The 17224-nt window shown below is 49.7% G+C and overlaps 2 protein-coding genes across 3 annotated transcripts in view; both read left to right on the forward strand.

Annotated features, from left to right (window-relative positions):
* UNC119B (unc-119 homolog B (C. elegans)) overlaps positions 1 to 7233 on the forward strand; it is a 13915-nt gene extending 6682 nt beyond the window's left edge. Inside the window, exon 6 of the mRNA XM_011964552.1 lies at positions 3504 to 7233. Within this exon, the coding sequence (XP_011819942.1) occupies positions 3504 to 3616 (113 nt within the window). The 3' untranslated portion in view covers positions 3617 to 7233. The remainder of the gene's footprint in view (positions 1 to 3503) is intronic.
* Positions 7234 to 9306: 2073 nt separating this feature from the next.
* The window catches only part of ACADS (acyl-CoA dehydrogenase, C-2 to C-3 short chain), a 13256-nt gene continuing 5338 nt past the window's right edge, over positions 9307 to 17224 (forward strand). For both annotated transcript variants that reach the window (XM_011964463.1, XM_011964464.1), the window contains exons 1-2: positions 9307 to 9468; positions 10582 to 10745. In XM_011964463.1, coding sequence (XP_011819853.1) covers positions 9423 to 9468; positions 10582 to 10745 — 210 coding nt within the window. In that variant the 5' untranslated portion in view covers positions 9307 to 9422. The remainder of the gene's footprint in view (positions 9469 to 10581; positions 10746 to 17224) is intronic.

Here is a 17224-nt window from a genome sequence, read left to right on the forward strand (position 1 = left end):
CCCCCCTCTTACTGTTGGAGGGACTTTGGACATGTTACCTGACTTCTCTGAGCTTGAGCTTCCTGATCTGTAAAATGGAGACAGTAACACCTCACAGGGTTGTTGTGAGGGGAGGAGCCTGCCCTATAGCAAGTGTCCTGCCATATAGCAAGTGAGCAGTAAACACTGGCCATTCTTCTTGTTGGTATGATTACTGGGAATTGGTTGCCATTGTGATGTTGGGACTGGTGATGGAACTCTTGGATTGAGAATGCCGAGATGGTGCACTGAAGATTTTGTGTGCTCTTTCAGACCAGGAGGAGGATGAGGAGGAGGGAGGTGGAGACGTGGACATCAGCGCAGGACGTTTTGTCCGCTACCAGTTCACACCGGCATTTCTCCGCCTCCGGACAGTCGGGGCTACGTGAGTACCATTACTACTTGAGGGGAGAACGTTCTGTTTGTTCACAGAGAAGAGTGTTTTCTGTTGGGTTTTGGGGTGGCTTTAGAGGAGGGAGGAGGCAAAGTCAGGCTTACAGAGATTTATTTTCCAGGGTGGAGTTCACAGTGGGAGACAAACCTGTGTCAAACTTCCGGATGATCGAACGGCACTATTTCCGGGAACACTTGCTGAAAAACTTTGACTTTGATTTTGGCTTCTGCATCCCCAGCAGTAGGAACACTTGTGAACATATCTATGAGTTTCCCCAGCTTTCGGAGGATGTCAGTATGTATCCCCTGACTCTTACAGCACTCTAGATTCTGAGGGCTACGAGGAACAAACCTTGAAACCCATCTGGTCCAGCGCCCTGGCTTTGTCTCATGGCAGTGCTGACATGTGTATCTAGTCATTTGACCTCAGGCTTCTCATTTCCTATTGCTCCTGGCTCGTGTTCCAAACTCTGACTCGGCCCCATATGGGAGCAGTGAAAGGTTTGTTTGTTTTTGTTTTTTTCTTCCCCCGAGACAGAGTCTTGCTCTGTCTATCGCCCAGGCTGGAGTACAGTGGCATAATCTCGGCTCACTGCAACCTCCGTCTCCCGGGTTCAAGCGATTCTCCTGCCTCAGCCTCCTGAGTAGCTGGGATTACACCACGCCTGGCTAGTTTTTGTATTTTCAGTAGAGACGGGTTTTCACCATGTTGGCCAGGCTGGTCTCAAACTCTTGACCTCGTGATCCACCCGCCTCAGCCTCCCAAAATGCTGGGATTACAGGTATGAGCCACCGCCCCCTTGCCCTATCGCCCAGGCTGGAGTGCAGTGGCGCGGTCTTGGCTCACTACATCCTCTGCCTCCTGGGTTCAGGTGATTTTCTTGCTTCAGCCTCTTGAGTAGCTGAGATTACAGGTGCCTGCCACCATGCCCGGCTAATTTTTTGTAGAGACGGGGTTTCACCATGTTAGCCAGGCTGGTCTCGAACTCCTGACCTCGTGATCCGCCTGCCTCGGCCTCCCAGAGTTCTGGGGATTACAGGCGTGAGCCACTGTGCTAGGCCTGAAGGTTTTTCTTTTTTTTTTTTTTTGAGATGGAGTCTTGATCTTGACGCCCAGGCTGGAGTGCAGTGGCGCAATCTCGGCTCACTGTAAGCTCTGCGTCCTGGGTTCATGCCATTCTCCTGCCTCAGCCTCCTGAGTAGCTGGGACTACAGGTGCCCACCACCATGCCCGGCTAAGTTTTTGTATTTTTAGTAGAGACGGGGTTTCACCGTGTTAGCCAGGATGGTCCCAATCTCCTGACCTCGTGATCCACCCGCCTTGGCCTCCCAAAGTGCTGGGATTACAGGATTGAGCCACTATGCCTGCGTCTGGCCAGCCTGAAGGTTTTAATAATACAGGCCATCCTTTTAGTGCCTCCTGTGGGAAGACAGTGCCTAAGGGAGATAAAAGGAGGCCTGTGACCATCCCTGGGACTCTGATCAGATAAAGCACCTCTCCTGTGCACTGTTAGTCATGGTTTTCCATTGTTTTAGTCATTGGCCCTTCACTTTTTTCTTAATCAGAGCTAGATGTGAAACTGCAGGCTAAATAGAATCAAGGCCCGAGGACTTCTTTTCCATTCCCTGCAGGATAGACAGTTGATTGGATAAAGTGTTGAGATAGATCCAGCAGGAAGGAATGGGGCTATTGCAGATTTTGGGGCAGGAGTGAGGTGGTGGAAGTACTGTCTGAGGAAGAGTGGCCTAGACCTGGGGAGAGCACCAGAGGGAGAAGGCTGCTGCCATGTAGCCTCGGCAAGGGAAGATGGGGACCAAACGAGAGAAAGAACAGGCCTTGTCAGTTTCTGCGACTTTGGCCTACCCACCTCAGGATCACATCCTTTGTGAACACATAGGGAAAATTCAAGGCATTTATGAGGGTGTGAATGGAATCCTGTGACTAATGATGCCTTAAGTTGCTTTGTCGGCATCACTGATTGTTCCTCTCAGAATCCCAGGTCCTTAGGAATTGTCATATTCTGAAAATCAGATACCCTTTACTCGTGTGGCAGTGCGGTTCCCAGGTAAAATGAGGATTGCTGAGATGTGGGGCAGGGTGTTGACGACAGCATCTGATTCAGACTTGAACCCCTCCTCCCAAGCTGACTGGAATATGTAGATACTTGCAAGAAAAGATGATGTATAGTGATTTTTTACCCATGAAGCTAAATCAGCCTGGAGGGCAATATTCTGCGTATAAACCAAGTAGTTTTGGCATTGGTGGGTTCAAAGAACTTTAAAAAATCAGTTTCGCTTTTTGAGAACTGTGGTGAGCAACAGCACTTCCTCCAGGGGACTCCGAATGGCATGTAATCATTAACTCACAACTGATCAGAGGTAGTATTATCTTTACTCTCCAGTATGGTTATGGCATGTAATCATTAACTCACAACTGATCAGAGGTAGTGACTGTTAATTATCTTGCCAGTATGGTTAAAGAGGTCTGGGCAGTTGCTTGAACAAACAAGACTTTAGATCCCAAGACAAGCAGACCTATTGCTGGATCATTTGCAAGTTAATACCCAAAAGGTGTACGGAGAAGGCTCCCTGCCCTGTGTTCCTTGCACTCATTCCCACGTAGGATTCCTTGGGGTGTCAGGGGTGTGTGTGGAGGTGGGCACAGTGAGGCTCAGATTTCTGAATTTGGACTGGAATGTCTAGAGGTGGTCCACTGACCAGAGGCCAGGGCTGACTTTGGTCAGCTGAGAGCACTGAGTAAATAGGTTGGTGGGGTCCATGTTGGGAAGAGGGTGAACACATTTCCCTGGTATCTTGGCTGAAGAACCAGGCTGGAGATGACAGACGAGGCCATGGTGGAGAGTTGATTGCATCCTTACGCTGAAATGGAGATCATGTTCAGTTTGGGGGCCTCTGTGGTCTCCCCAGCTGTCAAGGACTGCCTCCTTGTTTTCTGATCTCATTATTCTGGCAGAGTATACTCTGAAGCGCTGGCTTATTTTGGAGGGGATACAAAGTTTTCTCCCACCTACCCTGTGGGGCAGACTCAAACATAATTCTTTGCTTTTTTTCCCCCTTTGCCTGACTTGCAGTTCGTCTGATGATTGAAAATCCTTACGAGACCCGCTCTGACAGCTTCTACTTTGTTGACAACAAGCTGATAATGCACAACAAGGCTGATTATGCCTATAATGGAGGCCAGTAAGTGCTGCAGTAGTAGATAGGGGAGGTGCTTTGCCGCGGCCACAAGATCTGGCACATGGAGGCGATTGAAGCTGCAATTTGTCAACACACATCTGGAACCTGGCCCCAGGAAGCCAAGGCTGGGGTGGCAGTTTCCTGTGCGCCAAAGGAGCTGCCAAACTGTGCTGTGTTTTCTTCCCCAGTATTTTTTCTTCCCTTTTTTTTTCCCCTGCCCCTTAGGTTGCAGAGGTACTATAGTAAAGTAAAAGGTTAGGATAAGGCTGCTGGAATCCAGACAAAAAAGTTTATTTTCCTGTGGTCTGGCTGCCTGTTGGTTGTCTTGACAAGCCTTTGTGTCTCCAGGCATAGCTGTGCCTGGTGAGAAGGCTCCGGCCAGGCCCACCAGCAGTTCAGCAGCTTTTAAGGTTCCTGGGTGCTCTGGGAAGTGGAAAGGTAGGCCTCTTCCAGGTAGCTCCTCCTCTCACCTCTGGCATTGCCATCAGTGCAGTCTGCCCTCGGTCTGTGTGAAGTCTTAAACCAACTGGAAGAAACTTGAAAGGGTGGGGAGGGAGGGGAGGTGCCAAGAGTGGAGGCACCAAGGAATGGGTGATGCTCCCAAGCTGAAGGGTCTACTTTGTGGAGAGGCTGCTGCTCTGTCTGACTTCCAGGGTCTCAGCCAGCCCCTCTGGGAATAGACCAAGGTTTCAGCCTGGCAGTACCTTCTGTTCTCATTTTGGAGGACGGACAAGCTTGCTCTGCCTCTCCTGGCTCCTCCCTTCTGAGTCTCATGAAATAGAATGTGTCAGCTCTGCTCACGCAACAGTAGTATCTCTTGAGGCCAGAGCAGGTCTTGTATTTTGTTTTTTTATTTCCAGACTTCTTTTAGGGAGGTTTTATAAAATGACAGTGGTGTTCCCAGCATATGTGATACGCGGTTAGACTTCTGATAGTATTAATCAGCTTCCTGGGGCTAATCTGGCTTACGTTGGGAGGATATGCTTACGAATCAGCAGCAGCTTTCTAAGGAAGAGATGTGACTTTTCTCTGCACTGTGCAGCCTGGAGGATCGGCTTTTGATGGGGATTTGACTCCGAAGCTCTTTGTAGATTTCTTTTTTAGGAGGGTTTTCCTATCTACCGTTCTACTGAAGTAGTTTCTGGAATTATCCTGATGGATCAGAGTTAAGTAATGCAGTCTGATCCTTCAAACTGCTAGTTAGAATTGTTTTAGGTGTTCAGGAAGGATAAAATAGGCTGAGGTGGCTTGTCAGAGTGATGTGTTCTCAAAAAAGTTTACCTGCACATCTGTGGGCTGCTTTTGTCCTCAAGACGCTTAGTGGACAGACTCCACAAACCCTCTGATGAGATGATTGATGTGGCCAGGGTCCGGTTAGCATCAGTAGAAGGATGTCACTAGGAAGGGACCAGGTATCTGGTAAGTGACTGTGAGGTGTCACAGTACCTGTGACAGGAGAGTGTCCCGAAGTGCTTGGGAGAAAGGCTGTATGGGGGCCAGGGACAGGAAAGACAGTATGTGGCCACAGAAGTTCCTGTGCATCCACCACCAGTGCTGCCCCCTGTGTGGGCTCTAGAGAAAGTGGCCCCGAACCTTGGCCCAGTGCTTTGTACCAGGCCAGAGTCTTGGTGATGCCACGTGCTGGCAGCTTTCTCACTGAGAAGGTCCTAGCTTACCCCTGTGTGCTGGCCTTGGATTCAGCCCTGAGGGAGGGAAGAGACCATGCCTCCTGTGGAGTGGGTTCCTTATCACCAGACTGGCCACTCTCAGAACTGGCGTCCACTGTAAATCCAGGTGCCTTACGTGTGGCTCTGTCCCTTATGCTGCTGGGGAAAGCTGCATTGCCATTGTTCCCACCTCCTCATTGGCAGATAGATGCCAGCACTGTTAGCACTGTCTCCTCACCTTTTGTTTCTCATTGTGGCTCCTCAAATGGGATTTGCATGTTCCTGTCAAGCTTAACAACAATCCCTTCTCTCTTTGACAGAGGCCCACGTGGGAGAGTTTCTATTATTTGATATTTGAGTATTATCTGGGATGTGGTTCTAGAGCTGCCCAGAGCTGTGCTCAGTAGAGCGTGTCTTGGAACGTGCCCCTGGGCAGACTGTATCTAGTACACTGGTGGGCTATCTCTTATCTGTGGTGTTTGCTTTTGCTAGGAAGAGGATGTGGAGGAAGGAGGAGGTGGGCAGTCTGGCTTGAGTTGTGCTGTATCCTCTACCTTGTTAGCTTGCCTTAGTCTCACTGGAGACCATTTGCGGATAGTGCTTGGTCCATGCCCAGCAGGACAGGGCTTTGCTGCTTCTGAAAGTCTGGTGTTCTGTATCTGGGGCTGTGGATTCCTGTGTCTAGCTGCTCAGGAAATCTTGAGAAGCATTCCACTCTGAGGTGTTAACCAGTATGAGTTTGAAATTCAAGCCTTTGTACCTGAGTTGGGGAGAGAATTGCAAGGTATACTTTCTCTGAAAGTAATAGAACCAGTCAGGCTGCCATGTTATTAAGGAATCTGAACTGTTTATAGCAGTTACCTTGTGGGTGATACAATGGGAGGGGGCAAAAAAACTACCTGCATAGGGGACCCTGCCCTCTATCAAGAGCTGGGAGCACATTTCATCAGAGTATCAGGCCTACCTGGTGCCACAGGGCCTGCCCTTCCTGCTTCTATTCCTTTGCCTTGCAATCTCCTGGAGAGAGCCTCTCTTCCTGTACAGCCTTTGGGCCAAAATGCCCTTCTAGCTTCTCCAAAGAAGATCCTAGTTTATTTCATTCTATGTTTTAAAAGGTAAACAGGACATAATAAGTAAAAGAAGTTTTGGGCTAAAGTAGGGTATGTCTCCTTATGTATTAGCCCAATACTGTTTTGCAGAGAAAACATTTTTCAAGCATGTACTTCCTGAAGACATGTCGGTCTTTGGGCCATTTGATTTCCAATACATAGGGTGGAAGCATGTGATTTGGGGCTGACCATAAACTGGAAATTTGTGAAACGGCAGTGATTGGGCAATCTTCAGTTTAGTTTTTCAGTTGAACTGGAACTCATTTCTGGAATGGATTTAATAGGCCGTGTCTAATGTACAAACTGGGTGAGTCCTGCCTTAGTGTGTCCTGCCCCACCAGTACGTGTCCAGGATACTCTTTTTTTCCCCTCTGTAAAGTCACTTTCTTCTGATGGCCATTGTCACTATGATGTCAGGTTTGGGGATGAGGACAGTGTGTCCTGAAATTCACAGGACTGACTCCTCACCCCAGTGCACGAGGATTCCTGTGGCATAAGGTGCTGCTGTACCTAATGTAGGAGCCTAATCATTGAACCATTGTGTTACATTCCATGTCACAGAACATCTCAGCCTCAAGAAGGATTTGGTGGAGGTGGATTTACCCCTTGTTTTACAAAGGACCGTGTAAAGTCATTGAAGTTGTGAAAGTCTATTTTTTTTCCTGTAAATCTATTTTTTACAGAATATAAGAAACATCAGTGACCTGATCTGTCCTTCCTCCTCCTTCCCGCTTCCCCCAAAATCACATTCCAGTTTTTATTGTCTTTGTGTCCAAAGTAAACTAGGTGACTTATTTGTATAAAATGTTATTTTGCCACAAGAGACAGTAATAAAGATTTTCACAGTACGTCTCCCTCATCCTGTCTCCTGATTGTTGGGGCACTTGTGTTGCTGAGGGGAGCAGGGGCGGGTGGGGCCTCCAGGTTTCTCTTACTTTGGCTATTATGTGGCCCTTCTGTAAGTAGTTTAACTAGAGTATAGCTGGCTTCTAGGGTGATTGAGGAATTGTACTGGACTTTAGGCTTAATATTTTTGCTTTGTATTTTTCCAGGGTGAGTGGCTTTGTAAATTGAAAGTTTACATGCACATTTTAAAGGTAGGCTTTTTTTTTTTTTTTTTTTTTTTTTTGAGATGGTATTTCACTCTTTTTGCCCAGGCTGGAGTGCGATGGCACGATGGTGGCATTGCACTCCAGCCTGGGCAAAAAGAGTGCAGTGGTGGCTTACTGCACCCTTTGCCTCCCGGATTCAAGTTATTCTCCTGCCTCAGCATCCCAAGTAGCTGGGATTACAGGCATGTGCCACCACACCCGGCTAATTCTGTATTTTTGGTAGAGACAGGGTTTCCCCATGTTGGCCAGGCTGGTTTTGAACTCCTGACCTCAGGTCACCAACCTGCCTCGGCCTCCCAAAGTGCTGGGATTACAGGTGTGAGCCACTGTGCCTGGCCGTAAAAGTAGGCTTATAAGGAATACTTTACAGTAAAATTTACCTCACTTAAGAGTACCAATGCATTTTGACAAATGAATAGTCTTATTACCCATCACAATCATGATATAGGACATTTCCATCGTGCCCACTTAGAAAGTTCCTGAGTTCCTTGTGTTTGCAGCCAGGTGCCTTCTCCCACCTTAGCCTCTTGCAACCACTATCTGATTCTGTCTCTGTTGGAAAACTTGGATGCTTTTAAAATGAAATTTCACATTCATATTTACAGTCACAATTCTCAAGAGTCTCATTTAGATGCTCTGTGGCAACTGAAGCAATTATTGGCCTCTGCTCACAAACACAACTCACTCATTTCTCCCTTTTCTCCTGCTTTTTCATAGTTTCTTCCACCCAGGGCTGGTGCCCAGGTGGGATGACTGAAAGGTGAGGAAGCCCTTAGAGCATTTGCCAATGGGAGCCATTCATTTGACTTTAAAGTACTGAGAATTTAGAGGCGTGCTTTTAAATGCATTATTTAAAAAGAAAGGTAACACATTAAGGACTTTGCTGCATCTTTTGATTGGCTTTCCTCTAGGAAGTAGTGACCGAGGTTTCCACTTTCCTCCAAGAGGAAGAGACAGAATTTTTGGCAAATAGGTCAATGCTGGGAATATCCTGACTGGCTGAGTGCTGGGAAAGAAAGGCAGTTGGAGGGATATTTGGGTTCCTGGGAAGGCGTGGGTGGTGCCCAGGAGGCTATGGGAGTCAGAATCACACTTGCACAGGAGAAGACCCTTATGGGACAAGTAAAATCAGTGTAGTTTCTTGGGCGGGGCAAAGGCGTCCTGATGAGGATACTAGGGGTCAAATGTGTGGCTGGGCTCTGCCCCAATCAGGAGTGAGACAGACAGGACTAAAGTGGAACCAGAGGGGTAGCAGCAAGACACAAGACAAGGTCCTTGAGCTTCTTGGAGCGAGTGGGGGAAGCAGATAATTTCAGATGCAAAGTGCCTTGAATAAACAGAACGAAAGATAGAGAGCCAGTGGGGGAGAAATGGCCTGGTGTGTTCAGGGCAGGCCTCCATGAGACCTGAATGAAGAGGGGGCATTCCAGACAAAGGGAACAGGGATCACAGAGGCCCCGAGTCAGGAACCAGCTAAGGGTCTTAGAGAAGAGCTGCCTCGTAAAGCTGAGCAACAATAACCAGGGAACAGTGGGCATGGGCCCTGATAGCCAAGGCAGGTCTTGGCTTTTTAAGCCATAGAATTGGATTTTAGGAGGGATGGACCCGCCGACAAAGCCAACAAAGTTTTAAGCCGAAGATCGCTATCTTATTTATGCTTTAAAAAGACCTCTGGCCTTTCTGCGAAGCTCTATCCTTAGCTTTGTCTTGTTAGCATTTTGATTAACAAATGAGGGCACGAACAGCCAGCTGACCAACCACGCGCGCAGTCGAGCGTCGGTTTATTGCCTTGGGAGGGACCCACTGGAGGCCCCGCCCCCGAGGCCCTACTGGCGTGGCCTCTGCCGCGGGTCCCGCCCCCCAGCCGTCCGGAACAGCGCGCTCGCCGCGGGAGGTCGTGAAGCCTGAGGCCGTGTTTGCCGCCCATGGCCGCCGCGCTGCTCGCCCGGGCCTCTGGCCCTGTCCGCAGAGGTGAGTGCGCTCGGACTCCGTACGGCGGGGCTGCGGCCCGCGCCTGGCCCAGCGGGCGGAGGTCCTGGTGGCCGGCTCTATCCGAGCCGCTGGCAGGCGGAGCCCCGCTCCGGGAGCGTTCACGGCCTTTGCCCCAGTTCTGCTGCTCCTCGCGCCGGACCAGCCCGGCCCTTTAGGCGTCCCCGGTTCCTGCGCAGACCCCTAGCTCCCCGATTGACCCCAGCCGCCAGCTCAGTTCTCAGGGCTGCATCCATATCTCCCTCCCCTCATTTCACCCCCACTAGAGGTTCAGGGTGCGCCCTTCCGGAGCCAGGCCTGGGATTGAACCAGACCCGCATCTGTGACCTTGGGCAAGACAGCCCCTCTCAGCCTCAGTTGGCCCTTGTGTAAAATGCCCACAGAGAATATCAGAGTTGTTGGGAGGATTAAATCACAGGGTATGTAAAGTACTTCATGCCTGCTGTCTAACAGGTGGTCCACAAATGCTCGTTCTTGCTGGTTAATACAGTACCTTTCCCATCTTACACGTCTCCAGCTGTAGCAGCCGTGACACATATAGCCAGAGCTTCCTTTGCCTGGCGTGAATTACAAGACGAACGCTACTGAGAACTGTATTAAGTGCTAGTTAGGCTTTCTTTAATCTTTGCACTCCCAGGAGTGGAATACTATTTTCCTCCACTTGTTATGGAAACGAAGGCTCAGTGACGTTTAAAACCCTTGCCTAAGGTCACAGAGCTGAGGTCTTATTACTATTGGTATTATACTGAGGACTGAAGGATGTCGTGTATGGAAATGTCTAGTGAGTATACTAAGCATTCAGTTAGTAGGGGGTTTTCAGTGGCAGCCATGGACATTTTGGGCTGACAGTTCTTTGTTGTGGGGGCTGTCCTCTGCCTTGTAGGATGTTCAGCAGGGATCCCAGGCCCCTATCCACTGGGTCCCAATAGCATTCCCCTCCTCTAGGTGAGACTACTAAAACTGGCTCCAGACATTGCCAGATGTCCCTTGGAGGGCACAACCCTCCCTGGTGGAGAACCACTGAGTTAGTGGGTCACTAGGATTCTTTGAGACCTCCTGCCTCCTCCTTCCACTCACTTCTGCCCTTGCTGGCAGCTCTCTGTCCTAGGGCCTGGCGGCAGTTACACACCATCTACCAGTCTGTGGAGCTGCCTGAGACACACCAGATGTTGCTCCAGACATGCCGGGACTTTGCAGAGAAGGAGTTGTCTCCCATTGCAGCCCAGGTGGATAAGGAACAGCTCTTCCCAGCCGCTCAGGTGAAAATGCAACCTCAGCAGCCCATGATGGTGGTCTGCCTCTGTTCCTGGATGAGTGGTGGCAGTGACAGCGGCACTTGGACTCTGGTAGAGGAACCCCAAAGCAGGGCCTGGAACCCAGAAAATGCTCTGGAAGTTTCCCTTGTCCAGCCTGTGGCCAGTAGCCAGTACTTAACTTCTGGAACAACAGTAATATGTGGTGGATGGTCAGTTGCTTGCTGTGTGCCAGCCACTGTGCTCATTCTAATAGTGCTTTTAGGGTGCTTGGCATGCGCTAGGCCCTGTTCTTGAGATGGGTTATCCCATCTGTTCCTCACAACAGTCCTGTGAGGTGAAGGTACTATTCTTATTTATTTATTTTTTTGAGACGGAGTTTCACTCTTGTGGCTCAGGCTGGAGTGCAATGGTGCGACCTCGCCTCACTGCAGCCTCCGCCTCCCGAGTTCAGGTGATTCTTCTGCCTCAGCCTCCCAAGTAGCTGGGATGTACCACTATGCCCAGCTAATTTTGTATTTTTAGTAGAGACGGGATTTCACCATGTTGGCCAGGCTCCTGACCTCAGGTGGTCTGCCTGCCTCGGCCTCCCAAGGTGCTGGGATTACAGGTGTGAGACACCATGCCCGGCCAAAGGTACTATTATTATATACCCCATGGACTCAGATTTGTGAACAAGGTAAATAATGTACCCAAGGTCATGGAGCTCATCAGCTGCAGCCTGCTTGATTTGTTTTCTTTTTTATTTACTTATTATTTATTTATTTATTTTGAGACGGACTCTTACTCTGTTGCCCAGGCTGGAGGTCAGTGACGCAATCTCGGCTCACTGCACCCTCTGCCAGGATCTTGAGTTCAAGTGATTCCCCTGCCTCAGCCCCCAGTAGCTGGGATTAGGCGGCTGCCACCACACGCAGCTAGTTTTTGTACTTTTATTAGAGATGGGGTTTCTCCATGTTGGCCAGGCTGGTCTTGAACTCCTGACCTTAGGTGATCTGCCTGCCTTGGCTTCCCGGAAGTGCTGGGATTACAGGCGTGAGCCACCGCGCCCAGCCTGCTTGAACTGTTTTTTGCCCTGAGCGCACTCCCTCCCGTGCCATTGTGTTCTTCCATTTGCATTCAGTCTGTCTGCAGCTACGCATTGAAGATGTTACTGCCGTACACTCTGGCCTAGTAAGATATCCAGCACCTGGTGTAAACACTCCGTAGTAGATAGCTGTTTAGTTAATGTTTTGTGAAAAGTCAGACCTCTCTGGCCTCTTCTCCTTGTCTTTTTTTTTTTTATTTTAATTTTAATTTATTTTTTATTTAAACATTTTTTTGAGACAGTCTTGCTCTGTTGCCAGATTGGAGTGCAGTGGCACGATCTTGGCTCACTGCAGACTCCACCTCCTGGGTTCAAGCAATTCTCCTGCCTCAGCCTCCTGAGTAGCATGCTGCCACGGCCGGCTAATTTTTTGTATTGCGGTAGAGATGGGGTTTCACCATGTTGCCCAGGCTAGTCTCAAACTCCTGAGCTCAGGCAATCTGCCTGCCTCGGCCTCCCAAAGTGCTGGGATTACAGGTGTGAGCCACCGCGCCCGGCCTTGAAAATGAGTTTTAAAAGGGACTTAAAACATTGTTTTTATTTTATTTTATTTATTATTTATTTATTTTTGAGACAGAGTCTCACTCTGCCGCCCAGGCTGGAGTGCAGTGGCGTGATCTTGGCTCACTGCAAGCTCCGCCTCCCGGGTTCACGCCATTCTCCTGCCTCAGCCTCCCGAGTAGCTGGGACTATAGGCGCCCGCCACCTCGCCTGGCTAGTTTTTTGTATTTTTTAGTAGAGACGGGGTTTCACCGTGTTAGCCAGGATGGTCTCGATCTCCTGACCTCGTGATCCGCCCGTCTCGGCCTCCCAAAGTGCTGGGATTACAGGCTTGAGCCACCGCGCCCGGCCAAAACATTGTTTTTATATGAGGAACCCACTAACTGTTTCCCAGATACGAAGGCAGCAGGTGCTGCAGGCTTGCTTTGTCTGTCACTGCTGGGAAAGGGGTCTTATACCCTTTCTTACGGTTTCTCTTGGGAGTCTGGAGACCACCAGGCTCAGCCTCGTCAGTGCTGCTGCCTCTTCTCAGGGTGCAGGTCTGGGTTGCTGGGTCACAGACACTAGGAACCAAGAGTGACCATTGCAGGGGGCTCTAGGAGGCCACCCCTTGACATAGCTCTGAAGGTCAGGCCTCCCTCTGTAGAAAATACTAAAATATTGGGACTGGGATGAGCCTGGCTGCTGTTAGTCAATTACTATCAATTTACACAGGTCAGAAATGACGGACAAACTCGAACCCATTTTTTTTTTCCCCTGGGCTGCTTTTCTTTTCTTTTCTTTTCTTTTTGAGATGGAGTCTCACTCTGTCCCCCAGGCTGGAGTGCAGTGGTGTAATCTTGGCTCACTGCAGCCTCTGTCTCCTAGGTTCAAGCTCTTCTCCTGCCTCAACCTCTCAGGTAGCTGGGACTATAGGCGCCCGCCACCACGCCCCGCTAATTTTTGTATTTTTAGTAGAGGCTGGGTTCCACCATGTTGGCCAGGCTAGTCTCGAACTCCTGACCTCAGGTGACCTGGCTGCCTCGGCCTCCCAAAGTGCTGGGATTACAGGCGTGAGCCACCGCTTAATTATATTTTGGGTTTCTTCTTTTTGCCTATCTCGTCTCTTCCATCCCCTGCCACCGCTTTTTCCTTCCCTCGGTGCTGGTCTCCCTGTCTCTTTTTCAGGAGGCCCTTTAACGAGTGCACATTACCACAGTTATTGATTTGTCCCCAGTTTTTTTTCTAGAATGTTGCTGTGACTGGCCACAGTATGTTGCCTGAAATCTAGAGATGAATTTCATAGTGAGAAAGCCTGGGAAACAGCCCCTGTCACCGCTGATAAAATGGGGTGAGGTGACTGTGTCCAGGCTCTGGGATGGGGTGGAGAAGGCTGTGCTCTCATGTGCTGCCCCAGAGCGGCGCTCCTCTCTTTTGAAATTTGCTGTCTCAACACCGGAGTGGGAGTGAGCAGAACTGCCATGTCTTTCACAGACAGAGGTAGATGCTTTATTTTTTTAATTATTTTTGTGTGTGTGTGACGGAGTCTCGCTCTGTCCCCAGGCTGGAGTACAGTGGTGTGATCTCGGTTCACTGCAGCCTCCTCTGCCTCCCGGGTTCAAGCAATTTTCCTGCCTCAGCGTCCCAAGTAGCTGGGATTACAGGCACACACCACCATACCCAACTAATTTTTGTATTTTTAGTAGAGACGGGGTTTCACCATGTTGGCCAGGCTGGTCTTGAACTCTTGACTTTGTGATTCGCCCGCCTGGGCCTCCCAAAGTTCTGGGATTACAGGTGTGAGCCACCACTCCCAGCTGGTAGATGCTGTAAAAGAAAATGCTGATGGTGAGAAAGGAGGGAGGACAGAAGCTGGGTGAAAATTGAGGGTGACAGTATACGCTAGTGAGGTCCTTTGGGGGCGGGAATTGTGAATTCTTACAACTTTTGATTCTAGCTTGTTGAGAAGTGTTGCATTAGCCAGAGGGAGGCGGTGCTGTGTAGAAAGGAGGAGGCTGGGGTTCTGTCTTGCCTCCTGGTGGCCTAGACCTGGCCACTGATGCCACACACCCTTTCTGTGTGAATTCCCTCATTTGTAAGAGGAATATGGGGTCATCCTCACCTTGCTACCTGTCAGGATGTGTGACCAAGCATTTTAGGTGAGTATGAGGAACTGAACGCACCTAGGAGAGTTTCATCCTTTTACTCTCTTTCTGGGAATTTGGGTTCCCACTGTGTGTCTGGGGATGAGATGGAGTTACGAAGCGATTGGCTCATGCACCATTTATTCCAGGGTTTTATACCAACAAGCTCTGGGGTGAAAAGGAGGGCGTGTCTCTGTGTCCGGGGAGATCTGAAGGTTCTTGGAGGGTGGGGCGGCTTGAGCTCGTTTAGCCTCATTCTGTCTCGCTGGCGGGCTAGAGAAAGAGGCTTTCGGTAAGGTTCACGCGCAGGCCTGACCGTGAGTCTTGGACACCTGCATATTCATTTTTGTTTTGTTTTTGTTTTTTTGAGACAGGGCCTCACTGTCACCCAGGCTGGAGTGCAGTGACACAAACACGGCTCACTGCAACCTCGACCTCCTGGGCTCAAGCGATCCTCATGCCTCAGCTCCTGCAGTAGCTGGGACCACAGGTGTCCACCACCATGCCTGGCTCATTTATTTTTATTTTTATTAATTTTTTGTGGAGATGGGGTCTTGCCATGTTGGTGAAGCTGGTCTCAAACGCCCGGACTCAGGTGATCCTCCTACCTCTGTCTCCCAAAGTGCTGGGATTACAGGCCTGAGCTATCACACCCTTTTAAAAAATTTTTTTAATTAAAAAATTTTCTTTCAGAAACAGGTGTATCACCATGTTGGCCAGGCTGGATTTGAACGCCTGGGCTCAAGTGATTCTCCTGCCCCATCCGCCTCCTGAGTCACTGGAGACCTGCGTATTTCTAGCACTTAGAGTACTGTCCGGCAGCAGAGGTGTTCCTTAATAAAATAGTTGTGTTTTTTTGGTTTGTTTTTTTTTTTTTTGAGGCGGAGTCTTGCTCTGTTGCCCAGGCTGGAGTACAGTGGCATGATCTCGGCTCACTGCAATCTCTGCCTTCTGGGTTCAAACGATTCTCCTGCCTCAGCCTCCCAAGTAGCTGGGATTACAGGCGCCCACCACCACGCCTGGCTAATTTTTGTATTTTTAGTAGAGATGGGGTTTTACCGTGTTGGCCAGGTTGGTCTCGAACTTCTGACCTCGTGATCTGCTCGCCTTGGCCTCCCAAAGTGCTGGGATTACAGGCATGAGCCACTGCACCCAGCCTTTTTTTTTTTTTTTTTTGAGACAGAGTCTCCCTCTGTTGCCCAGGCTGGAGTGCACTGTGCGATCTCAGCTCACTGCAACGTCCGCCTCCCAGATTCAACTGATTCCCCTGCCTTAGCCTCCCAAGTAGCTGGGATTATAGGCATCCACCACTACGCTGAGCTAATGTTTTGTATTTTTAGTAGAGACGGGGTTTTGCCATGTTGTCCAGGCTGGTCTCGAACTCCTGACCTCAGGTGATCCACCCGCCTCAGCTCCCAAAGTGCTGGGAATACAAGCATGAGCCACCGCGCCTGGCAAAGTACTCTGAAGTGTGGGCTAGAAAAGTTTTCTGTTCAGAGGCCACGTTTGTGCTGCCGCAGGTCTGCGTCTCCAGGTCCTCTTCCCAGTGAAATGCAGCAGAAAGCACTCTCTCCCTTGGACTTCCCCCTTCCCTAGTTGTTTCCTGCCTGCTGAAATGGTGCCTATTCTGAGCAGGCCCCCCCCTCCCCAGGTGTGTGGTGGCCACAGAATGATCTTCTTTTTAGTAATTCTCAAAATGATACCTCCCTGGTAGCTCTGAGTTCCCATTTGTCACTGTGGATGAGTTTCCTATTGCTGCTGTAACAAATGACCGCAAACCCTGTGGCTTAAAGCAATACAGATATATTCTCTGACAGTTCAAGACCAGCCTGGACAACATAGCAAGACCCCATCTCTATCAAAAATAAAATGGAAAAAACAAACAAAATCATGGCAGCCACTTGATGATAAATGCCGTTCACCAGTTACTCAACCTGAGTCAGGAATCCAGTGTGGGTCCCACAGTGCTAAATCAAGGCATTGGCAGGACTGAGTTCCTTCTGGGGGCTCTGGGGTAATCCGCTCCTGTCTTTTCCAGTTCTAGAGGCTGCCTGCATTCCTTCCTGCCAGAGTTCCTGGCTCTGCTTCCGTCGTCACCTCTCCTTCTCTGAGTCTGTGTCTGTCTTTCCCTTACAAAGACCCTGTGATGACACTGGGCTACTCTGATCATCCAGAATAACCCTCACATCTCCAGATGCTTCACTTACGTGTGGAAAGTCCTTGTTGCCACAGAAGGGAACGTACTCACGGGGCCTGGGATTGGGATGGGGACATCTTGGGGGGTTGCTGTCCTGCTGCCTTCCACACACTGGCCTCCTTCCCAGCTTCTCTGCCCTCTGACTGCAGCACAGCATCTACCTGGGGGCCACAGAGCTTGATGTGCACTTGCGGGGGTCATAGCTCAAGCCTCTCAGCATACACGTTTATGCCCCACATGTGGTACGCGTGGGAGACTCAGAGATGAGGACGGCCTGCCCCGTGCTTAGAGTCTCACAAGCGAGTTTCCCATGGGGACAGTTCAAGGAGGAATCAAGCAGTTTTACAGAGGGACACACGGATTGTCACGGAAGTGCTGCAGGCTCCTAGGTGCCCCCTCTTTTCCATATGTTATTATCAAAGTAAGAACCAGGCTTGGTGTGGTGGTTCGTGCCTCTAATAGCATGAGGGAGGCTGAGGCAGGAGGATCACTTGAGCCAGGATTTCGATACCAGCTTGGGCAACATAGTGAGACCCTGTCTCTAAAAAACAATAATTTTTTTTTTTTTTTTTTTTTT

Source organism: Mandrillus leucophaeus, unplaced genomic scaffold (genome assembly GCF_000951045.1).
Source record: "Mandrillus leucophaeus isolate KB7577 unplaced genomic scaffold, Mleu.le_1.0 Scaffold7, whole genome shotgun sequence".
Classification (NCBI taxonomy): Eukaryota; Metazoa; Chordata; class Mammalia; order Primates; family Cercopithecidae; genus Mandrillus; species Mandrillus leucophaeus.